Source organism: Vespula pensylvanica, chromosome 9 (genome assembly GCF_014466175.1).
Source record: "Vespula pensylvanica isolate Volc-1 chromosome 9, ASM1446617v1, whole genome shotgun sequence".
In the NCBI taxonomy this organism is placed as follows: Eukaryota; Metazoa; Arthropoda; class Insecta; order Hymenoptera; family Vespidae; genus Vespula; species Vespula pensylvanica.
This window is the reverse complement of record NC_057693.1, coordinates 7886428-7910493: the sequence shown is the minus strand read 5'-3', so window position 1 is coordinate 7910493 and position 24066 is coordinate 7886428. Positions and strand designations below refer to the sequence as shown.

The 24066-nt window shown below is 26.8% G+C and overlaps 7 protein-coding genes and 1 long non-coding RNA gene across 14 annotated transcripts in view; 5 read left to right on the top strand and 3 right to left on the bottom strand.

Annotated features, from left to right (window-relative positions):
* The window catches only part of LOC122632042, a 9974-nt gene extending 221 nt beyond the window's left edge, over positions 1–9753 (bottom strand). The window contains exons 1-11 of one of the 2 annotated variants that reach the window (XM_043818438.1): positions 9622–9753; positions 9173–9553; positions 7480–7577; positions 7044–7190; positions 6829–6948; positions 6480–6630; positions 5747–5876; positions 5505–5658; positions 5157–5345; positions 4911–5030; positions 1433–4836 (exon numbers count right to left, since the gene is read on the bottom strand). In XM_043818438.1, coding sequence (XP_043674373.1) covers positions 1433–4836; positions 4911–5030; positions 5157–5345; positions 5505–5658; positions 5747–5876; positions 6480–6630; positions 6829–6948; positions 7044–7190; positions 7480–7577; positions 9173–9539 — 4880 coding nt within the window. In that variant the 5' untranslated portion in view covers positions 9540–9553; positions 9622–9753. Of the gene's footprint in view, positions 1–1432; positions 4837–4910; positions 5031–5156; positions 5346–5504; positions 5659–5746; positions 5877–6479; positions 6631–6828; positions 6949–7043; positions 7191–7479; positions 7578–9172 lie in introns of both variants that reach the window. The other variant, XM_043818439.1, reaches the window with a different exon arrangement.
* An 87-nt stretch (positions 9754–9840) lies between these two features.
* On the top strand, positions 9841–11459 carry LOC122632046 (thioredoxin domain-containing protein 9). Of its 3 annotated transcripts, none has more exons than XM_043818446.1 (4): positions 9841–9979; positions 10462–10694; positions 10775–10976; positions 11054–11459. In XM_043818446.1, exons 2-4 carry the CDS (start codon positions 10518–10520, stop codon positions 11317–11319), a joined length of 645 nt encoding a protein of 214 aa, XP_043674381.1. In that variant the 5' UTR covers positions 9841–9979; positions 10462–10517; the 3' UTR covers positions 11320–11459. The 3 variants fall into 3 exon arrangements, with proteins under 3 accessions (XP_043674381.1, XP_043674379.1, XP_043674380.1); XM_043818444.1 differs by lacking the exon at positions 9841–9979 and adding an exon at positions 10066–10298; XM_043818445.1 differs by lacking the exon at positions 9841–9979 and adding an exon at positions 10355–10375.
* A 2077-nt stretch (positions 11460–13536) lies between these two features.
* LOC122631682 (polycomb protein Scm) lies at positions 13537–17022 on the bottom strand. The gene is made up of 8 exons (XM_043817656.1): positions 16656–17022; positions 16141–16431; positions 15769–16004; positions 15127–15694; positions 14833–15021; positions 14204–14746; positions 13909–14063; positions 13537–13816 (listed from the first exon to the last, which is right to left on the bottom strand). Exons 1-8 carry the CDS (start codon positions 16681–16683, stop codon positions 13682–13684), a joined length of 2145 nt encoding a protein of 714 aa, XP_043673591.1. The 5' UTR covers positions 16684–17022; the 3' UTR covers positions 13537–13681.
* A 210-nt stretch (positions 17023–17232) lies between these two features.
* On the top strand, positions 17233–17850 carry LOC122631684 (39S ribosomal protein L33, mitochondrial). Its single transcript, XM_043817662.1, has 3 exons — positions 17233–17390; positions 17564–17667; positions 17798–17850. The coding sequence occupies exons 1-3, from the start codon at positions 17350–17352 to the stop codon at positions 17848–17850; spliced, it is 198 nt and encodes a 65-aa protein (XP_043673597.1). The 5' UTR covers positions 17233–17349.
* A 455-nt stretch (positions 17851–18305) lies between these two features.
* LOC122631683 (copper chaperone for superoxide dismutase) lies at positions 18306–20091 on the top strand. 4 transcript variants are annotated; one of them, XM_043817658.1, is made up of 7 exons: positions 18306–18346; positions 18435–18549; positions 18612–18810; positions 18960–19152; positions 19246–19312; positions 19425–19606; positions 19675–19888. In XM_043817658.1, exons 1-7 carry the CDS (start codon positions 18336–18338, stop codon positions 19841–19843), a joined length of 936 nt encoding a protein of 311 aa, XP_043673593.1. In that variant the 5' UTR covers positions 18306–18335; the 3' UTR covers positions 19844–19888. The 4 variants fall into 4 exon arrangements, with proteins under 4 accessions (XP_043673593.1, XP_043673595.1, XP_043673592.1 ...); XM_043817659.1 differs by lacking the exon at positions 18306–18346 and adding an exon at positions 19999–20091 and having other exon boundaries at positions 18385–18549; positions 19675–19817; XM_043817660.1 differs by lacking the exon at positions 18306–18346 and having other exon boundaries at positions 18381–18549; positions 19056–19152.
* A 517-nt stretch (positions 20092–20608) lies between these two features.
* On the top strand, positions 20609–22968 carry LOC122631754 (protein asteroid). Its single transcript, XM_043817816.1, has one exon. It carries the CDS (start codon positions 20823–20825, stop codon positions 22911–22913), a length of 2091 nt encoding a protein of 696 aa, XP_043673751.1. The 5' UTR covers positions 20609–20822; the 3' UTR covers positions 22914–22968.
* A 593-nt stretch (positions 22969–23561) lies between these two features.
* LOC122631756 lies at positions 23562–23908 on the top strand. The gene is made up of 2 exons (XR_006327761.1): positions 23562–23702; positions 23789–23908. It is a non-coding gene; the product is annotated as an uncharacterized LOC122631756 (long non-coding RNA).
* On the bottom strand, positions 23570–24038 carry LOC122631755. Its single transcript, XM_043817818.1, has 2 exons — positions 23943–24038; positions 23570–23856 (listed from the first exon to the last, which is right to left on the bottom strand). The coding sequence occupies exons 1-2, from the start codon at positions 23956–23958 to the stop codon at positions 23570–23572; spliced, it is 303 nt and encodes a 100-aa protein (XP_043673753.1). The 5' UTR covers positions 23959–24038.
* Between the last annotated feature and the right edge of the window lie 28 nt (positions 24039–24066).

The window sequence follows — 24066 nt, the reverse complement described above, 5'->3', positions numbered from 1 at the left end:
TTTTTTTTTTTTTTTTTTTTTTTTTTTAATTTAATTAATTTGAATTTCTTCTCTAAGGAACCGGAATATCTAGTACAGTAAAGTAAATAAATATTACACATATTTAATATACGATATACTAACATTAAATTCAATTGATTTTATTAAAATCTAAATTTGTTCTATTCGTCGGAAGAACAAAGAACATAGAAATTAATAAAATATTTATTGTTAACTGTAGACATTAAAAAAAAAAAAAAAGAAAGAAATCATCGTGATGCAATTATAATTAGACGTGAGTTGAAAGTATAGAATGCAGTTTTAAGGAGTAAAAATATTCGATCGTTATTGACTATTACGAAGAAATGCATAATATAGTTTTATTTTTACTTTACTGTACCAACAATATGATCGTTCTATTAGCTTCGTATAGCTTAGTGAATGAAATAAAGTTTTGCTACATTTTCATTAATGAAGGATATGTTTGATAAATGATATGAATGATAATGAGGGCCATATTTCCCTTTGTGAAAAAAAATATATGCGCTCTCGATTAGTTAGGCAAAGACATTACTGTACGGTATAAGCGTGGCATAGTAAAGGATTAATTTGAAATTACAAAAAAAGAAGCAAGTATAGTAGTCTTGAAAACGAACGTAGAAAATGATGGAACGCCAGTCAATCCAATTTTCCTCTGGCACAACAGCGTATATATCGAGGCACTATTAAAAGAGCAATTGATTCCATATGTTCCATCAAAATGTATTTAAATGCAGCAATGAATTGGTCCATCGACGACACACACATTTTGCAGGAATAAAAACATGACTTGCGTATATGATGAATTGCGGCCTAATCAATCGTTGATTTGCAAAGAAATAGATATGATGAAGGCATGTTATGCACCGAGTTGTTAAATTTTTCGTATATATTGCAGAGCGCTACATGTATGCATTAGATGTATCGAACCTTTTTTTTCTATCTGCCTTCATGAATGCAAATAATAACACCGCTGTGTATGGTTTATGCATAATTAAAAATTTATGAAAAATCATAAAACTATAACGTAAATAATGTCAAAGCTGCAGACAATAATTGATTTGTTATCGACGAAATCAAAACTTGCAAGATTTTTGTTTCATTTTCATTTGTGCGATGCATTAACGTTAGTATCCACAAGTTAAACAATAATTCGTACAAACAATGAAAATGCATTGAAGAGCGATTTTACCCCTTAAAACTGTGATCCGAATACAGAATTAATCAATTATATTTATCTTATCTCTATCTACGATTTTGTTCAAATAGAATTATCCCAAAGTAAAAAATATCATCATAATATTAATACAGACGTGTATATCTCGTTTAGGTTCTTTCATTTGATATTTATTTTTGAGAAAAATATTCAAATTGCTTATTTGAAAATGTTATTCCGCCAACATGTATGACTTACCTTGTAACATGAAAAACTACAGGCGGTTCAGCAACTATCCTATCATCTTCTTCAGAATTTGTTCCAACCGCCGCATTATTTGTGATTTCTATTCCACCTATTGAGCACGTAGACGTGACCACTGCGCATTTTACCATTTCAAGATACGAATAATTTACTTCACTTACAGTATCATTATTTCTCGTTTGTATGTGTTCAATGATATCAGATTTGAAATCTGTGAGATCATTAATGCGCTTACGGGGACATTCAGCGTTGTCATCAACATTGCATGATGTTTTCTTCGGGATTTCGCTTTTAACAGTTTCGTCTGTGTTAGGATTAACTTTAACACATACCAATGAACATTCAGATTCAATTCCGGAATCAACGCTTTCCTGGAAACTCTCTTTATGTTGCGGCTGAACGACCTCTGGAATGTTATCTTCTGAAGTTGACAAATTGGATTCCTCGATTCCTGAATCTTGGCTATTCCTATGAATATTTTCTGGCTTTTTAATAAGCAAAGTTGTAGACGAATGAGATGTCTGAGGTAGATCGAAAAATGAAGTTTCTGTTTCTACTGCATTCTGTTGCCATGTATCAGAAACTGTATTAGGTAAAAGTGTTTCTTCTTTAACAGAGTTTCCATCGTTAGATATATCAGTAATACAAAATATAAGATCTTCAGAGTCTGATTTTTCAAAATCTTGAAGAGTTTTTTTAACAGAGGCAGAAACATTTTCTCTTGTCTGTGGTAATATTACAGTTGGAAGTATAGTAAAGTCAGATTCCTTACCAGAAGGCTTCTTTATATTATTTTCTATATAATTGTTAACTTTAACATCTTTAGATACAGTTGGACATGCATCAACATTATTTGGTTTGGATAACAATGTTTTCTCTGTAATAAGATCATTTAATGTATCCTCTTTCCATAAAGCAACTGCAGCCTCGTCCGTGCATATATTAGCAGTTGGATGTATTTGTGCATTAACATTATTAAAATCATCAACATTATCTTTAGAAGTAAGACTTAACTCTGATATACATGATTTTACTTTACTATTTACAGTTGTACTCTTTGAATGTGGACCCATATCCACATGGCAAGTATTTGCTCCTACATCCTGACTTAAAGCATCGTTTAAGTCGATCCATCTCTCATTTTCTTTGTTAATATTAACACTACATATTTTGGTAACTTCATTATTAAAATTTTTCTTTTTTTCTACATTAATTTCTAACACATCATGATTTATCATTGAAATATCATTTACACCATGGTTATAATCATCCACATGCATATTTGATGCTACTTCGTCATTCTTACAACAAGTATTAAGAAGCAAAGAATCTGCAACATCTTTTTCAGAAGTAGTCTGCAAATTTACTGGATCATCGAGCATACTTACAATATTTACATTATCTATGACTCTTATATCACATGTCACGTTACAAGATGAAGATATTTCATCACTAGTCAAATTAATACTGTCAGTCGAACTTCTATCACATACTTTTTCTATCTTTACAGAATCTATGTTCCCCAATTCATATCCTATGTTTTCTTTTTCAATAATATTTTCACTTACTTCTAAAACAGAGTATTCAGGTATATCCTTTAACTTAGGTATACATACAGTCATCTTGCTCTCTGGAACATTTATCGATGAAGCGCTATTTACAGTTTTAGAGCAAGCTTTTACTACCACGTTTGAGGTAACACTATTTTCTTCTGCTATTAAATCTCTGCTAGCATGCCCGTCATCTTTTAATTGGACATTGTCAGGTAACGTTTGAATATTTAAACTAGATACACTAGTTTCCTTTTCTTTATCGCTACTAAAGTTTCTACTATCGTAATTGGATGATTCTACATTATAATGTAATGATTTTTCTTTCATTTTTTCTTCGTTATATCCCTGATCTGCATGCTTTATTTGATTGGAGCACTTTTTGGATGACTGTTGTTCTGAGGCATTCGTACTAGTCTCCGTTTTAAATGAAGCAAACATATTTGTTAGCGTTTGTATAGTTGGCAATTGTGTGACATTTAATGACTTTAATGATTTACTTTTAGTAGGTAAAGATACAATGTCTGCAAATGTTCCGGAAGTATTAGTTTTACAGTTTGCTTTCCCATCTTTGAAATATTGATGAAATTTATCGCCAAATGCTAACACGCTATTTACACTACCTTGCAATAAATTTCTAAAATCTGTTTGACTAATATTGGACGATTCTGAAAAAAAATTTCCTTTATGTTGAAATAAACTGGGAAGCTTTTCCAAACCGGAAGTGTGTTTCTGAACTGGAGTACTTTTATTTCCTGATAGCGGAATTTGTGATTTTGCAGACAGAATATCTTCTACCGATTGTTGTATATTTGGTTCTTCCTTATTTAAATTTATAAGATCACCTGTTTCATTATTTATGTTTGCTTTATCGATATTATCTTTCGAATCAATCTCTGTATCTTTTATAATTTCGCTTTTACAATTATCAGTTTTCTTAAATATTAATGCGGAAGTATCTATCGTTTCTTCTTTTAGAGCTTCACTTTGATTGTCTTTAGAATCTTCCTTATGTTCGACAGTATAAACATTTAAGTTATCTTGAGTATTAACTTCGCTAGCATTCTTACTAGCAGTGAAACATTCATTTGTACTCTGTTCATTTGTATTATCAGATATATTCAATGGTTGTACACTATCATGTTTATTAACATTAATCGGAGTCGTGCTAATTTCGCTATTTATTGCAATTTGTGCACCTTGTTTCTTTTCGTTATTTGTTTCTGTCTCTGATTTAAATATATTGTCCGAATCATCCGAATCCACAGACTCTACCGAATCGACTTTAAAGTTGAAGCCAATCGTAACATTGGATTTAGATGAAGCGAAAACAGACTTAGGTGTAGATGTACAATTTGATGATTCAACGAGTGATACACGAAACCTAGATGTTCCACTTGTGGAAGGAAAGAAACACGTGGACATTGGTCCTAGCGATGTTGGAGTTACAGGAGATGAAGATGCTGAGGAATCTGTGGAACGTAACGATGCTTCTGAAACTCGAGACACAACAAATCGACTTCTAGAAGGACTCGGTATTGGACTTGCGACAGGCGAGGGGATAGGACTAGGAGCCGGGGAACGGAGGCGACCCCCACTAGTACGTTTCGGTTCAAGCGTCGATCGCCCGGTATCCTCGGTGGTTACTGAAGTCATGGGTGATGAAGGGCATGGCAGTGTCTGACAAGTAAGCGAGATCTTACGGTTACTCGCGTTAAAGGATCTGCTATGATGTCTTGGACTTTCTGAATCCCCTGTATTCTCATTCATCTGTTGATTTTCTTTATTGCGTGCACAATAACTTCTAATTTCTGCCACAACGTCCATATATTGATGTAAAGTTCCATCCTACAATTATTGTGAACGAATATTTATGTAAATTATTCAAAAGAAAATTGCCTTCCGCACGTAAAAATACCTACTATTTTTATCCGAGGCTTGTCGTCTAGATCCAATTGTATGACACTCTTGTTCTTCTGCATAGCTGCGCTAAGAGCTTTCATTCCTGTCATCTGTATACTATTATCTCGCAAATCTATCCTCTGTGGAAATATACATATACATATATATATATATATATATACACATATAAAACTGAATAACATTCAACTAAATAAACACAGAAATTATTATCGAATATTATTTTCAATTAATTACATGTTACATACCTGTAAAACTTGATTATTTTCAATTACATCAGATAAAGCGATTATTCCATTACATGTCAAATCTGTTGATTGCATTCCCAATTGTAATAGAATACGATTTTGTTTAAGGGAATCCTTCACAGTGATTAACATTTCACTGGTCAACATGTTCTGTCCAATGTTTAAAGTTTCCAGGGTCCTTGATAATGACTGCGTAGGAAGAAAACATTTTTTATACAAAACGATACATGGAGATATGACTTCAATTAGTTTCAAAAATAATACAGGTTACTCTTGATTTTTTGTATGTGTGTAATAATATTCTCCAAGCGTATGTTTAAAAATAATTAAATATACTAAATTACTCACGATAATGCGAGAGAAATACGGAGATGATTTTTTGGTAAGGCGATTATTCCATAATATGAGTATACTCAATCCTTTGCCATCTTTATCTTCGTGAACTTGATTAATAAGTCCTTCTAATAGATCATGCACACCATCATCTTGAATGTTATTATTACTAAAAGGAAAAAGGGACATGTTATATTTTTACATTATTTGAGTAATTCATTTTACAAAATTTTGCATAATGTTTCAATTTTATCTACCTAATATCAAGTAATTGTAAGTGATTATTTAGCCTTAATAAAGATCCAAGCTGTATAGCATCGTATAAATCGAGCCCATTATCGGCTAAGTAAAGTTCTCTTATTCCTGTATTCATTTTCAGAGCTGTAACTGTTATGATAAAAAATAATATTCTCCATTAATTAAAAGTTTTATATTTTTTATAACAAAAACTTTATTTTTATCGTTTTCTATTACATATGGATGATTAGATGTTTACTATGAAAGAAAAGACTGTTAAGCACGAGGAAAAGCAATTGTATTGAACAATGTTAGAACAGCAAATATAATTAATTAGTAGTTACATTTATACAAATATAAAATTAACCATTTTTCTATATGATTGCACTTATAAAAATAAAAGTGCATTCATCATCAATACATGAAATACCACATTGCAAAAAGAGGTTTTACAAGCAGAGTTTTGTATTGGATTAATATAAAATAATATAAAATACACATTTTACACATTCAATGTATCTTTTGTTGCATATATATTTCATTCATTTTTTTAATATAAAAATAAAAATAATATAGAAGATTTTTATATATTTTTTGTACATTGATATGTGGACCATACAAAGGCATAAAGAAAAAACGTATCTTATATAGTAATTATATGTGATGTATTTTTGTTAGGATTAGAACCCAATCACCTTATAATTTTTGTCTGCAAAGTAACGAAAATAATAAACTGTGCAATACAATAAATACCTAGTATGACGATAGGTCTTCCTGAAAGTCCACAATTTTCTAATTTAAGGACGTGTAGATGGTAGACTAATCGTAATGCGCGGCTCAAAATATTCATGTACTGTTCATTAAGCATTACATCCTTAGCTTCAAGCTGTTCTAAACATTGGGTCTAGACAAATAATGATTTCATTAATTATACATGGAATAACGTATGAAAAAAAAATTAATCATACAATTTTGCAATAATATTTGTAGGTGAAAATATTTGTTGCTATTTATCTATTACTAAATTTATGATAATAAAAACTATATGTATATGCAATTAGAAACTACAGAAAATTATTAAAGTATACATAATCATATCCACCTTTTTAATCATATGTGAACATGCTTGCCAACCACGAGCTCCAATATCTGAATTAGATGAAATATTCAAATGTTTTGCAGACTCATAATATTCTAGCATATCAAATAATATTACAGAACTCTGTAATGAAAATTTAGAATTAATAATATACAGTATGTCTTTATAGGATAATCGGAAATAAAACTTAAAAAGAAAGAAAGAGAATTTGTGAATACCTCATCGTTTAAAGATGTAGCTTCCAAGTCAATTTTATTAAACTGAATTCTTTTAAGAATTTCTTCTAGTGTTTCTGAATGATTCAGATCCAAATTTACTCCTTTTAAATTAAATTCATTATTACGTTCTTCAGACAAATCCCAACTCTAATTTAAAAAATTCAAAATTAATTGTAATTATAAATAAAGGCTACTTAAAGGACATAAATATATCATCATTAAATGTCTTTATTTTTTAATATGATAAAGAAATAATAATCAATAATTATAAATATTGATATTACTAGACATCTAGTGTATATCAAATAATAACATTATATAATAGAATATGTTTAAATATGAAGAAATTTTTTTATTTAATTAATTTTTATTAGGTATTATGTTTCTTCATTCTTGATAATATAACAAAGCTGTTTACACAATAAACTAGCTATACCTCTAATTGAGCTAAAACTTTTTCCAATGGCTCAGTGTTGTGCCGTTTGCAGGATTCCTTATACGCTGTGATCAAGTCCTCACGATTCACATTTTCAGCTGTGAACAAGTATTGATATTATGTTGAAACTAAAAAAAGTATTAAATAAAAACATGAGTATTTGACTTAAAAACACTTTTTATCGTTAGACACATTAGAAAACGTATAAACAAATACAATATATGGTTACATATATATAAAATTCAATAAGATTTTTTTATATTAATAATCGTTTTTCAAATTCAATTATATAAAATCCATCATATAATCAACTTACCATACTTATGATAGGACCTATAAATAGTCATATATAGGTTTATATATTTACATATTTAAGAATTATTTTTTATTAATAAAATGAACTTAATAAAATGATCACACAATCGTACTTCTTATAATAGTATTATATCATCTAAATTAAATATTTAAACTATAAATATAATCTTAAATACTACGAAAATACTTATTGCATATGATACTGCAATATATAGCGACTTTGTATAACTTCTAGATCAAATTTAAATGTACTTAACTAAGTATAATAGACATACTTTAACTCTGCATCAAACTTATAATTAGTACATGGTTCAGATTGTGAAATCCTAAACATCCTTCTCTTGGCACAGTCTATAAAAAAAGTCTGATAGCTTAGTGACAAAGCATAAATATATAAGCAAAGAGATAATTAAGAACTATATAAAACAAATGAATAAATATACATAATTAATGATAATAAGTAGTTTTTTTATTATGTAATATAGGAATTTTATCTTTTTAAAATATTTAAATATTATAGTTCATTACGCATAAAATATAATCTTTAACTGTAAGTAAAACTTCAATTCAACGATCAACAATAAATATTTAATTAAACAATATTTATTAAATTTATTTCTTATTTTTCATTTTTTGTAAGTATTAATACAACACATGGTAATTTGCACGATTTTTAAGAAAGATACATAGTTTTTAATTTATGAATTTTACAAGATACAATCACTATATTAATTCGATCTTAATTACTTCATTATTTCAATATATAAAATTAATTTTGTTTTCTAATACTATAATTAGTAATCATAATATATTGTATATAATTTATTTTTATATATTTAAATCATTATTATTTATAGTTAGTAATTCTTACAACTTTTTTGTAATAATAATAAATAGATGGATGGATGAATAGAAAAGAAACTGTTGCATTAAATATATAGTTTCTAAGAATCATAATATTAAATAATAAAATATAATAAAATAATTGCTGATTTAATTTTAAAGTACAACATCAAATTGTAATAATATTTGATAATTAAATTAAACATTGTAATGATAGAAGAGAAGAAATAAATTGTATTATAATTTCATATAAATTTTATCAGTTCTATTATACGACATGATCGTTATTTTCAACCACATTAATTGACAAAGTAAATAACAGCTAAGGAAATTGTCTCAATTTTATATATGAAAATTTGATCAATACAATAACATACTCGTTGAAAAATCATTAAGAAGACACAGAGAGAATATGATAATAATGAAATATAAAAAAAAAAAACATACTTACTGACCCTTTAATTCAAGATAAATATTATTCTGTTAATAATAAAAAAATGAATAAAGATAAGGGAAAATAAATGATTGTCCTCACCGTGTCTCCAAGGATTAGGCGGCTCCAAATATCCCGTAACCAAATTGATGTCATTTGTTGGGAAACTCACTCGTCGGGGAGGCCATTTCTTCGTATATGCCAAGGCGCTCCGTATTTGTCTACCGTCAATCCATATGTATGGGGATTCCGGAACATTGCCAGTACCAAATCGTGGCCTTCTACCAGTGTATGTTGTCGTGGTAGTTGCTGCCGTCGTCTCCGCCGTCGTCTTCGTCGTCGTCTCCGTCGTCCTCGTTGTCGTTCCCGTAGTCGTCGTTGATAGAGGCACATTAGGTTTGTCCTCAGTGTTCAAGGTCGTAAGCGAATTCTCGCAAATACGCGTACTCGAATCCGCTCCTTCGCTCATACTTCAAAAAGTCTCTAACATATTTTTTCGATCGAAATTACACTTTATGCACAAAACACACCGTTAGCGACCTTTTACTCACTTCCGAATGCCCGAGGACTTGTCAACTTGCGCTACAGAAGACGAATACTAACTGCTCGCATTGAAATCGCCATCTTTGTTGCCATTTAGCAAGTCGACAACCATAGAAATTTTACTTACCCCGAGTACACGCGAATGAACTTCTATTCCGAAGTTCGCGCGCCATCGAACTATCGAACTTCTCTCTCTTCTTTACAATCGCTCTAAACCGACCAATAGTATTGTTCCTGATAGAAAAACGACAAATAGAGATTGAAGGAAATTCAATCAATATTTTGACGATTCAGTGTTTACGAAAAAGAAGAAATTCCATATTTTTTATGTCTATATATAGACGTCTATATCTATCTACATTATATGTAATTATATATATATATATATATATTATCAGAGATTATATGAATATATAATAAATATCACGTATCACTTTGAATTGTTGAACATATTGTACTTTTAAAGAAGTCACCTTATTGATGCTTTCTTTTTATTAGAAATAGTGATTGGTTAAATACATTGATTTATCTATACTATAGATATCGATCAAACTATACTTTAAAAAAAAAAAAAAGAATTTAGTCAATGACATCATACGAATATTCTTTACGTCACTTTATTCCTTGCATTGAAGTGTGAAGTGATTCCTAGTGACAGCGTCCATTTGAAATATGTCTATATAAGGTTTAAAAAACTATATTTAATAAAATTTGTTAAAAATTGATTTCTTATAAATTTATTATAGAAGTATTTTAGATATAGTGAATTCTTTGATACGTATTTTGTAAATACTTCCTTTGTTTCCATAGATAAAAGTTTAAAATTTGTATTATCTTATAATTCACAGATTCTCTGTGGTGCATATTGCAAATATAATTTCAACATTTAATTATATTTAAAAAAATGGAGACTATTATACAACAAAAAGTAATTGAAGTTGCAAATACTGTTGAGAAACAATTAGATGCAGAATTAGAGAGGCTGGATAATTTGGATATTAATGATATCGAAAAACTAAGAGAAAATCGTTTGCAAGAACTTAAAAAATTACAAAAACAGAAACAAGACTGGCTTTCTTTGGTACTTGTAACATTAACAAGAATTATTTTGTTTTCATCCTATTGTATTAATAATATATTTCTATTTTATATATATTTTAGGGTCATGGAGAATATACAGAAATACCAGACGAAAAGGAATTCTTTGAAATTTCCAAGAAATCTCAGAATATTGTTTGCTTATTCTATAAAGATGATTCACCAAGATGTAAAATTGTAGATCATCATTTTAAAATACTAGCTAACAAGCATTTGGAAGCAAAATTTTGTAAATTGAATGTTGAACGCTGTCCATTTCTTACTGGTAAATTAAAACATTTTTAAAAGTATAAATATTCCTATTATATAATAGATAAAGTCAATAACTGTATATACTTTCAGAACGTTTGCGCATAAAAATCATTCCTACGATAGCGCTTATAGTAAATGGGAAAACAAAAGACTACATTGTTGGTTTTACTCAGTTGGGTAATTGTGATGATTTTTCTACTGAAATATTAGAAGGCCGAATTGCCCAATCTGGTGCTATTAATTGTAATGATGATTTTATACATTCTTCTAACAATACTAAAAAGCCATGGTTGTCTCATATAGTAAAATCTAAAACTATTAAAGGACATGAATCTGATGATTCTGATGATGATTAAACTTATGATCACTATTAATACATATATTTTTATTTACATCAATAATCTTAATGTTTATATTTTTCAAATGCTTAATGTATGCTATAGTAAAAATGTTTGATTATTTTCAATCGAAATCTTAAATAAAAATATTTGATACATTGTGTCATCTGTATTTCATATATCTTATGGTATAAAAAATGTCTCATTTATGATATATTTAATATTTTATTAATATTACTGTTTGGTAATAACTATATATATTAACCTGCAATTAAATTTTAATATGCCTAGTATAGCATATTATTTCTAAGATTACATATGGAATATATATATATATATATATCATATGATATATATATATATCTTAATTTATTATGTAGAATAATTCAAAGTTATAGATACTAGAATTTATATAAAATATCTTTCTTATAATGAATGTTAAGAAAATGACTGCAATTTTTAATCAAATGTAATTACTTTTATGAAATATTTCATGGCACACATTTAATGGTGTATGCATTTGTGTGTTGCATTTAATACAATAAGCACATAAGCATTCTAAGTACATACTTAAATTTAATTTAATAATATATATATTTTTACTTCATCATATAAATAAAAGAAGAATGTAGGATAGTGCATGAAATACAATATTATGCACACTATATATACCAAGAACTACTTTGAGGAGAAAAAGAAGACAATGATTAAAAAAAGTGCACAATTTTATAAAAATAAGATTATAATAAATTTAAATAAATCTTGTTTAACTATTTATCTACGAAATATTTTTTATAATTTAATAAAAAATATTTTTGTTCAATCTCAAATTAATTTTACTTGGATATTTATAAGTAATTTTGACATTACAAAATCTATGATATATGTGTGTATGTATATATATATATATATATATATATATATATATATATATATATATACATACATACATACATATATACATAGCATATATATATATAACAACACACATATAGCATGAATGAAAAAAAAATTAAACTAAAAGCAATAAGGTATATTTTATAGAATAAAGACTTAACAATTACACTTATCTATATCTTATGCAATATTGATCACAATTATGATACTTATAGATATTTTGTACAGTCACACTGTTAGTAATTTATCTCTTTTAATCATTATAAATATAATAGCATTAATTTCTTAAGAAACATAAACAGTACTTAGTTTTGAAAAATTTTAATAATCTACTAACATAGACTGAAATACATCTGCTGAAAATTTCAAAGTATACATCAGATGTATGTTACATACCATTACATTAGATTTTTTTTCAATTAATATGAATCAGTGATATATATTGACAAGAAAGTCGGTTTTGTAGCGTAAATAGTTATTTATTTATGATGTACTGTAAAATTTTTATATATAATTGTATCATACAATTTGCACAATTATCATATTAATTGATTCACACAAATCTTAAATATCACTTTGGGAACTATTAATCATTGTAATATATGTTCAATATAAAAGTATCACTTTTAATGATTGAATGAATATAAATTGAAATTCAATAAATGATTTATATAGTGTGTCATTACATGAATACTTGAAAATATATATATTTTTATAATATATATATATATACTATAAAGCTTTTAAAATTTTTGATGTTATATATCTAGTATTTTAAATTATATGGGCATACACAAGTTAATATAACAACCAAAATACGAAGAAACACGTTCCTCTATAATAATAGAATAAAAATGGATTTTCGTATATCTGGATAACGAAAATACAAACTAACAAATTTTGTAAAATATTCCATATCTTTAAATTAAATAATCATTTTTTAAACTGAGCAAGAATGCATGGTTAATATTTCATTAAACTACCGATTTGTATTACAAAAGATACATAATTGAGAGTTATATAGCTATATATACATAGCCACTGATTGATATACATAATTTTTTTTACTAAACTGTAAAATAATATAAAATATTCTATAATTAACCGATAAAATAACATTTCACTATATTTACTATTTATCTACACGTTTAGTGTTGTATCAATTGATTGTTTCTCATTGTAATGAGATGACAGTAAATTAATTAATAAAAATGCCTGCATTATAATCAATTAATACAAATGTGTTTTCCTCCAAACAAAAATACTTACTTTTTCAAAGTAAATTAAAAAATTGTTTTCTACTTAATTTAATCCTAAAAATAACGATAAAAGATCATATTTAGACATAATAATATTACATTCATTCATATATTCACATTATTTTAACAACTTATATATTAATGTTTTCATTTATGAAAACAAATTTGACCAGCCAGTTCAAATGCAGTTTACCTCACTGTATATAGTTTTATATCCGAGAGAGTCATAGTATTATATGTCTTCTACCTTTAATACGATTTACCAAATTACAGATCTTAAGAGCAGGTCCAAGCTTTAGTCCCATATATTTCATCATCATATCAGAATTCAAAAGAAGTAAAGCCTTTCCATCGATTTCCTAAAAATAATGTTAACTATAGTCACTGCCAATGTTTTCTTTTTGATGATATTTTTAATTTCAAATAAAAAAAGACAAAAAATAAAAATTACATGTTTTCTAAACAAATCTGCATGCTGTCCTAATGCAGGATCTGTTAGGGCAATATAGTGTATAACATCTTCTATGGTCCATTCAGCTGGTTCTGTAGAGAGTGTACGATTTGCTGTATTTTCTGACTGAGTCGTTGACGTTGCAGCTTCCAATTCTAAGCATAATTATTAATTTGAAAACTGTATTTAATTTTATATTAAATATTATTAAATATTTACCTTATGAAATGAATTCTATATCATTAACTTTAAATAATATTTCTCTCATAACAAAATACTGATAAAATATACTTACCAGGAACTGATTTGCGTGGTTGTTTCGCTGGTGTAGGAGATGAAAGTGTTGTGTTATTTATACTTTGCACAGGTTGTTGTGCTTGCTGTTGCATACTAGATGAAAGAGTTTGTTGGCTTTGAGACGACCATCTTCGTTTCTCAGCACTGTTATTACTTGTTTCTTCACAATTTGTAGATTGTGGTTGTTGAGTATTTGGACATTTATTACAAGGTTCTTTTCTTCTGGACAGCATGTGTTCACAAGCACAAAGATCTTCAAGTTGCCGCCTGATATACACATAAAAATCTTCTTCTTCCATAAATAAAGGTAATCTAACAGAAGTAGGTTTACTTTCTAAAATTAAATTGATATTTTCCCCTTCGCCACGTTTCAACAAACTTAACATTTGTCTTGGACTCATTGCTGCCATGAGAAAAGCTTGGAAAATATCTCTTGTGACATTTAATATAGGACCTGTACCAAATTGTGCTGGCATAGCTTTTACTTTACGAGGATCGAAATAAGGACCACATGTACAATTGTGATTCACATAAATAGTAACTGTAAAATTATAAAATGTGTTATTCAAATAATATTCTATTAAGAAAATCATCTTTAAGTTTATTCCTTTAAAATTATATAAATACCATTATCAAGAGGATGTGGTTTAGTATTAGCTGTACTAGTATCTGGTTCTGTAGCTGGTTGTGGAGGTGGACTTGAACCAGCTGGACTTACCAAAGCAACTGCTGGTTCTCCACTCGCACCACCACCAGACACTGCCATCACTGGCAAAACATTACTAGTCCTTGACTTAAATCTGTTAGGACCTGTTGCTGTATAAATGAAATGCTTATGTAAACATTATAAAAGGAAAAAATAGGAAAAATAATTAATTTTTTTAATCAATTACTATACAATAAAGAAAAAACATAACTTACATTTTTGCCTTGGCGGTTGTAGTGGATGTCCACTTTTAAAGCACCATCCTGCAGGAAAGATATCTCTAGAATCAAAGCGACACCAATAATCAAATGCTCCACGCCAACCATCAAAGGTTATATGAATCATATCATCTTTCACAGCACCAACAGTAGCAGTACATATAAGTTGTGGATTTTTTTTATCTATAGCTTCCAATTTATGTCCAACTTCAAACATATTAGAACGAGGTGTCTTTGGTTCACGTTTAAATACTTTAGCTGGTGCCATTTCAGCTCCATTTAATGTTTTCAATAGAAACATTGGCCAACTGGAAGCATTCATACGAAAGCCCAAGGGAGGTTGAAGCATACCACCTGATTTTTCGCAGTGTCCAATTGGATGAATTTCATTACTATCAACTAAACGCCAAAAGTCATTTTTATTATCTGATCCATCAAGTCGTAGTCTTAATCGAGGACCAAGGACACCAACTACTGTTGCAATACAAGTTGATGTTAAATTACGAGGATCTAAAGCTTCCAATTTCATGCCCATTTTAAATTCATTTGTTGGTGGCACTTCGTGCTATGAAATATTTTAAATATGTATTATTCATGAACAAAAATAATCTAATTTTTTATTTATATATTACAACATACCTGTTTAAAGCATTCGACAGGTGCTGCAGAACTATTTGTTTCTTTTAAATAAAGATCCCAATCAAAAGTTTGATATGTCTCATATTGAAATGGACCAGTTGAAGTAGATGGTGGATGAGATGCAGTTGTATGATTATTTGTATGAGTATAAACTTGTGTTGCAGATGCTACACTGTTATTATTTGATAAGTTGGATGGAACTGGAGAAGATGCAGGTGATGATTGATCTTTATTACCTGAAAGAACATGATATGTTGCATAATTTTATAATATAAATTATAAAATATTTTTTTTCAAGAATATATCTCTAAATAAACAAATGTTATGTTTTCATTATTATTGTATTTATAAACAATATTATATGTAACTAACTTTTTTTCATCTCAACTTGACCTTCCTTTTTTTGATGTTTGTTAAGGCAAAATGATGAACAGAAATCTTTTGTGGGGCCATCTTTTTGTTCCAATTTAACTGGTGTACCTCTGATTACATTATCACATTGTACGCAAGCACCACGTACATAAGCTTTACGAAATTCCGACAGACATGTTTCAGAACAAAATTCTTTTTTCCCATGCTGAGTGGGAAGAACATATTTTAATGGTTGTTTAGTCTCTCCACACCAAGTACAAGAATTCTTTGATTTAGGTGGTCTTCCAGGACCTATAACGTTTAGTAATATTAAATATTTATATAATAACTTCGTTATATTAAAAAGTTAAAAAATAATTATGTATATATAAAATAGGTTTTTCTGATATATTAATAATATAAAGATACTATATTACGATATATATATAATCATACATCATATAATAAATGTAAACTAATAATTAAATAAATTATTTCTGAAGTAATGAAAGGTTATTTTTGATAGTTTAACATACCTCGCATTTTACTTTGAGTTGACGACATATTTTCATATAAAAAATTATGATCAACAGTACAGTTAGTACACGACAATGCTAATATATCCTAGTAATTAAGGTCATCTTCATGTCCATTAACGAAATAAATTTTGAAGCACATACACCCAGATTCGATATTTTAAATTCTCTCACTTTTGTATGTAACAGAAAATACACGCTATTGTTATATATGCATGTAAGATACTATTTTCTTATAAATATCAATGTTAAGAATAACTTTATATGCACTATTCACAATCTTTTCATTCGAACCAAAATAATACTTTCCGAAATACAAGTTATTGTGCCAATCCGCCATATTGCTTTGATTTGACCGCGCAATCCACGGGCAAGATATAACGTAGATTTGAAATGCTAAACAAATTTATTTAGTAAGTTCAAAAATATTAACAGTTATATGATTACTGCATCAGATTAATTTTAAAAATGATTGAAACATTTTCTCTTGCCTTAAATTTTAATATTAATTTTACATAAAATTTCCGTTATAGATGAGACATCAATTATTAGAGATAATAGATACCAATTCAGTTCTCGTCATCAAATTTAGATGGCATTAATGTTTCGTACCGTACAGAAACTTATTCATCAAACAGATGAGTCACGGTATAACCAAGTAAACTCAAGTATTCGTAACATAGAATAGATAATAATGTTTTTAACGAATATATTATTAAAGAAAGCAAAAAGCAAGTAAGCATTTCTTATGAATATATTAAAGCAATATAAATAATATTTATAAGTCTAATTGTTATTATTTAATATTTGAAATATACATTGTGTATTAATAAGTTATTTGAAATGAACTATTTCTAATATTAATGCATTTGAGATCATTTATTTTTAACTAATTTATTTTTATTTAGATCAATCTTAGTTTTAGTAGAAAGTATAGTAAGCGGCCATACTAGGCATATGGTTAGAGAAAGAGTTGCTGATAAAATAGAAGTCATACAATTTGATCCATATAGTAAGTTATGATCTTTTGTAGAATTACTCAGTACTAGTAAACAAATTTAAGCAAAATAAAATAAAATAAATTAATTTAGATATTTATTAGATTATTTTATCAATTGTATATATATTCTTTTTTTTTATAGTTCAAACAATGGCAATCTATAGAGAAAAGAAAAAAATACGAGGTATAAGTTGATAAATGAAATATAGAATATTAATATATCTAATCATAATAAATATAAAAAATGTAAAATATTTTATGTATTTTATTGCATTAATACTGATATGAAAATAAAGTATTATATGATATATGAACACAAATAATGAATATTTATTATATTTTTTTTGGCATTTTTTTTTTTTTTTTTTTATTAAGATCAGTATAACCAAAAATTAAAAAAAAATCCTAATTAAAATATTAAGTACTATTGTAATTTTCCCCTATTTATTAGTTAAATATTTATGATACTTTGTCATAGTTGTAAGTACTATATACCAATAATTCCTTAACTAATCGATAAATGATTGGTTGGAACGGTGCGTAATTTTAAAATGAATGAAATCGTTGCTTGAATATAAATTAAATTAAATGAATAAAGAGAAAAGAAATGTAATAAAAAAATATATTAAATATTATATGCATGTAGAATAAGATTAAATTATCATTGAATTTGAATAAATATGATCATAAGGTAAGTTTTTGAACGACACCTACAGCGAGTTTCAGAACACATTTTAACGAATGATTGACGTTTTATAAATTCATTTTATGAAACCGAGGATCGAAGACTACGAAAACGAATCCGAAAAGAAAATTTTGCGAGATAATAAAAAACAAGTTGTCATTGTTGAAGGAAATAATTTTAATATATTAAAAAATATGTCTTTGGCAAAGGTTAGTTGTATCATTCAAAATAATAATGAAGTATTTATTAAAAATGAATTGTCTTACAATAGATTGAGTTTGCAGTCAACATGACTTGTCAAAAATGTGTTAATACTGTTCGAGAGAGTTTATTAGATTTAAACGGTATTGAAAATTTAGACATCTCGCTAGAACGTGGTACAGTTGTTGTTGAAACTAATCTTCCATTTACTTTGATACAAGAAAAGATAGAGAAATCTGGAAAAAAAGCTGTTCTCAAAGGATATGGAGGTAAACAAATATATCTATATAAATGTAATCAAAACGCAAAACAATAACAAATAATTAAATGAATTAATTTTCTTCTTTTTATAAAATATTTTTAATATTATAAATTTTTTTTATTTTACTTTGAGATATCATTAAAAATAATTTTATAGAAAACAGTTATAGTGCCGTTTCGATGTTAGGAGGTAATTCAGGATATAGTGTAAGCAATAATATAAAGGGTGTTATAAGATTTGTACAAACTGTAGAAGGATGTATAGTAGATGGAACAGTTGATGGACTTGAACCTGGACAACATGGAATACATATACATGAGTGTGGAGATATCTCTAAAGGATGTGAAAGGTATTATAAAGTTTACAAATATTTCTAAATATATTTCAGATATTTTCTAAGTAGATTTCTCATATAATTTTTTGTCATTTTACTTATTAATAGTGTAGGAGAACATTTTAACCCATATAATAGTATACATGGTGGACCTGAAGATGATATATCTAAAAAGGTAAAATTATTAAGAAATAATATATATATTGAAAAATTATTTATTTTGTACTTTATAGTATCTTTTAGTTTAAATTAATTTTAAATATAAAATTTTTCTTTCTTTATAATAGCATATCGGTGATCTTGGGAATATAGAGGCAGATAATAATGGAAGAGCTTTATTTAGAAAAATCAATCAATTCCTTACAGTATCAGATATTATTGGAAGATCACTTGTTATTACTGATAAGCCAGATGATCTTGGCAAAGGCAATGATAAACAATCAAAAATAGATGGAAATAGTGGGAAAAGGTAAGAAATATGATAGTATCAATGTTTTATTTTTTATGTGTATTATTTATATTTTTCTTTTTTTATAGATTGGCATGTGGAATTATCGCTCGTTCCTCTAGTCTATTTCAAAATACAAAAAAGATATGTGCATGTGATGGTCTTACTATTTGGGATGAAAGAGAAAGCACACATTCAAATCAAAAAGAATTAACAAAATACACTGAAACAAGTAATAAAATATGTATAATATGTTAAAATGAATCATTGACAATAGATAAAAAAATAGAGACTATATATAATTTAGTTACTAGTAAAGTGAATTAGAATTATATACAAATAAATTAAGCTTTGTTTTTTTTAATAACTAATAATAAAATATTTAAATTAAATAATCGCTATATATTTTTCAGCAAGTCTCTAAATACATCTGTGGATCATTCCAATTATTGAAAATGAATTATACATTCCATTTGATATAATGATATAAAGTTTTGTAAATACTTTTCAAGTAATATAAATTTCTTCATATTTCCTTTCAAAATTGCAATAAAGAAAAATAAGCAATATTTTGCGATTTCAACTGTATTTAAGTTTAAGACAAAAGACTAGAAACGGAATAAAAATATTAAGGAAAGAATATTTGGCATTATGTAATTCATTCTGTGACGTCATTTAGTGCGAAATATAAAAGACTAAAGAACAGCAGAGCAAAACGAAAACAAAGATAATATAAAATGAAACTTGATTTAAAAAGGATTCGAAACTTAAGAAAACAAATAAATTGTAAATAATTTAACCCTAATTTTTGTCATCAACAGTTCTGATTTTTTCTTTCTCCATCAGATTCGTTTTATTTCAAGATGACGTATAGAGTAAGTCACACATTATTTGCTGTTGGCAGCATTGTGTACAATCTTATCTACTAACGCAGTTTACATTTAAAAATGTATGAAACAAAATACACTAATCCATTTCAGTGTGGGAAGTAAGTAAATACTTTTCACAGGAATGTCATACAGTGTGTTATACAAGTGTTACAAAGGACAGTAATTCTATATAATAATAAATCAGAGTAAGCATATATATAAATATGTCATTAAATCACAGCGATAATTTTCGCTGAATGGATACGCCCATAAAGATCTAAGGAGATTGAGTTTAAAATTTATTTGCACTTTTTAATAATTCCGAAAATACATTTAATATCAATTATTAAAAGTCAAAATAATTCAAGATGGGTATACCAGGTTTAACAACTTATATTCGAAATCATTCTGAACAATTTCTTCGTTCATTTGATTTGCATGATACATATTTGGTTATTGATGGTAGCAGTATTGGATGTCAATTATATACTTGCTCTACAAAATGTAATTCTGCATTTGGTGGTGATTATGATATATATGCTGAAAACGTGAGACATTTTTTTTGGAAACTCAGAAAATGCAATATAACACCATTAGTTCTACTGGATGGTGGTTATGAAACTAGAAAAACAAAAACTATAATGAAACGTTTACGTGAAAGATATCAAGCAGTTGAATCTTTTACTCTGTCCAGTCAAAATAATACACATTTATTTCCTATTTTGATGTTCTGTATCTTTAAAAGTATTATGAAAGAAATGAACATTAAATATATTCAATGTTTATTTGAAGCTGATAATGCTATAGCTAGTGTAGCTAAACTTTTAAACTGTCCTGTACTTAGTAGTGATTCTGATTTTTATATTTATGGAGTATTGTATATACCATATTATACATTACAAAATTATATAAGAAAATGGAGAAAATATGTAATACCTTGTAAAATTTATAAAGTTGAAACTTTTTTAAATATATTTAGTGGATTGACTGAATCATTATTACCCTTAGCTGCTATTTTGCTAGGGAATGATTACATACAACAATACGAATTCAAAAATTTTTATAAGAACATAAAATTGCCAAACATTGGACGTATTAATTTTAATTTACAGCAATGTCGCATAGAGGGTACTTTAAATTGGTTAAGTAAACATACATTAAACGAGGCTATAAGTCTAATAATGAGAACAGTGCCACAGGAAAATAAAAAACAAACGTTTAGAGCAATTGAGATGATCATAAATGAATATACCAGTATATCAATAAATATCTTGGATCAATTGGATTTTTCCAAAGAAGATATGGATAAAATCATTTCGCAAAATACAGAAAATAATTGCAAGTTTCAAACAGATATAAATGACCTAATAAGAGAACTATCAAAAGAATATAAAGATATGATTGAATGTGATTTGGAGACTAGACATGATGCTTTTATTAATAGTTTACCCTCTTGGTTCATTTATGAATTTTCTAAAGGTTCATTAACAAATTATTTTATAAATATATTAATGCACAAATTATATATATATCATGTACAAATTGAAGATTATCGTCAACCTTCAAGTGTATTTATAAGTGAAAAAATTATTAATGTTATATATACATTACTTAAATCAGAATTTGAACAAACAAGTAAACCTTCAGAATACATAACTAGAGGACAAAATAATCAATTATCTCATTATCCACTAACATATATTGATAATATTGGTTCTTGTAAAATTTCATCCTTGCACGATCTCAGAAAAATCCCATTCGATATAAGGAAAGAAATTTATGACAATACTTTAAATATACAACATGATTTTATAGTTAAATTCCCTGAAAATTGGAGATTGTATATTGCAACAGCAAAATATTGGATAGATAACTTACCAGAATTAAAATCAAATACTCATATATATGCATTGCTGTTTGCAATGTTATATCATATCATTGATTTGAAAATTGGTTATTGTAGATCTATGCATATATTTGAAAATAAATATAAACAAAAATTGGAAGCAATAAAATCTTCAAAAAAAAAAGATGTACAAAACAACTTTTTTTTATTAGACTGTTCCTCAGAAATAAGTATTATAGAAGCTCTTAATGAAATTACGGAATGTGACTGTCTAATATTAGCACCATTTTTTATATCTAATAGTAATATGGAGATCAAACTTCAACAAAATCCAAAAAATTTTAAACGATCAGTTATTCATATATTTGCACAATTTCAAAGTTGTTTAAAACATAGTATAGATCTAAATGCATTACTGGGTTATCCATATCAACTTACGAAAGTTTCTGATATGTTTAATGGTACCTTATTGTATAATTTATACAATAATTTTAAAAGTCGTAAGAAAATAGAAGATTATATATATTGTATACTAAAGTATTCTCCAAATTTTTTTCGATTATACCATACAATTTTAATTGAAGTAAAGTCAATGTTTAAGTTACGTTTCTAAAAATGTTTGGTCTTACAAAAAATAAAAAAATTTATATTTGATACATGATATAATGTATAACAAAATATTAATACATAGATTCGTTATTATTATAGTTATTAATATCTTATATATACAAATATATTTATATCTATAATATTTTATAAATTATTTTATGAATTTATGAAAATAAAAAATTCAGTAAAAATATCAATTTTATTAATTTCTTTAATATATTAATTTCTACCGTGTTTTTATTAGTTTGGAATTATACACAATAATTATATACATATGTTTCCATTATAGTAGTAAATAAAATTAAATTATATAAAATGATAATAAAGAGATAAAATATAATGTAATTTTGTATATATGTGTTATAAATATTTATAGTAAATTAATATATAATTGAATGTATAATCTCCAATGTATACATTATTGTATACATACTCCAAAAACACTGTTCTTGTAAGTTAAGCACAATTGGTTTTATATTTTTTCTAAATAACGTTAATTGCATGTTAATAAAGTATAGATTTGTTTTTACAATTGCGATTGACATGATTTTTTTAAATAATCAATTTTCTAGTTTGTTTATTCAGTATTTTTGAAATAGTAAAATGAAATACTTTCATAAAGAAATAAAAAAAAAATTTTCTTACAGTGTAACAAAGATCTCAAAATGCAGTGAATGCCGTCTCGATTGTGTTAGCATCTTGTAGCAATGTCGGAATACAAAATTGATCATGTCCAAATTTTGTTATTAATCCAACGCGTACAGCATATTTCAATTTTGGAATAAGTTCTGTTGTAAGTGCTTCACTATCTACTGGATAATGTTTTATTAAATAATCTATTATTAGTTCAGTGCTAACAAAAAGTTTTCTCATTTGTAGAACTTCTACAGCTTCGCGTATCATCTGTGGTGTTACCGATATCAACTTTTGACTTGTTTTAAAATGATCTAGAAAAAAATAATATTTCTTATTTATATAATATATATATATAATCTAAAACTTATTTATTTTTTTATATATAATTATGTTCAACCTTGTGTTTTATACATCGTTATCGATTTTTTTTTTTTTAACTTATATTGAAAATTCTTGTTATCAACAACCTATGAATTTGACATATACTAATACAAATGACATTACATTATATAAATATTAGA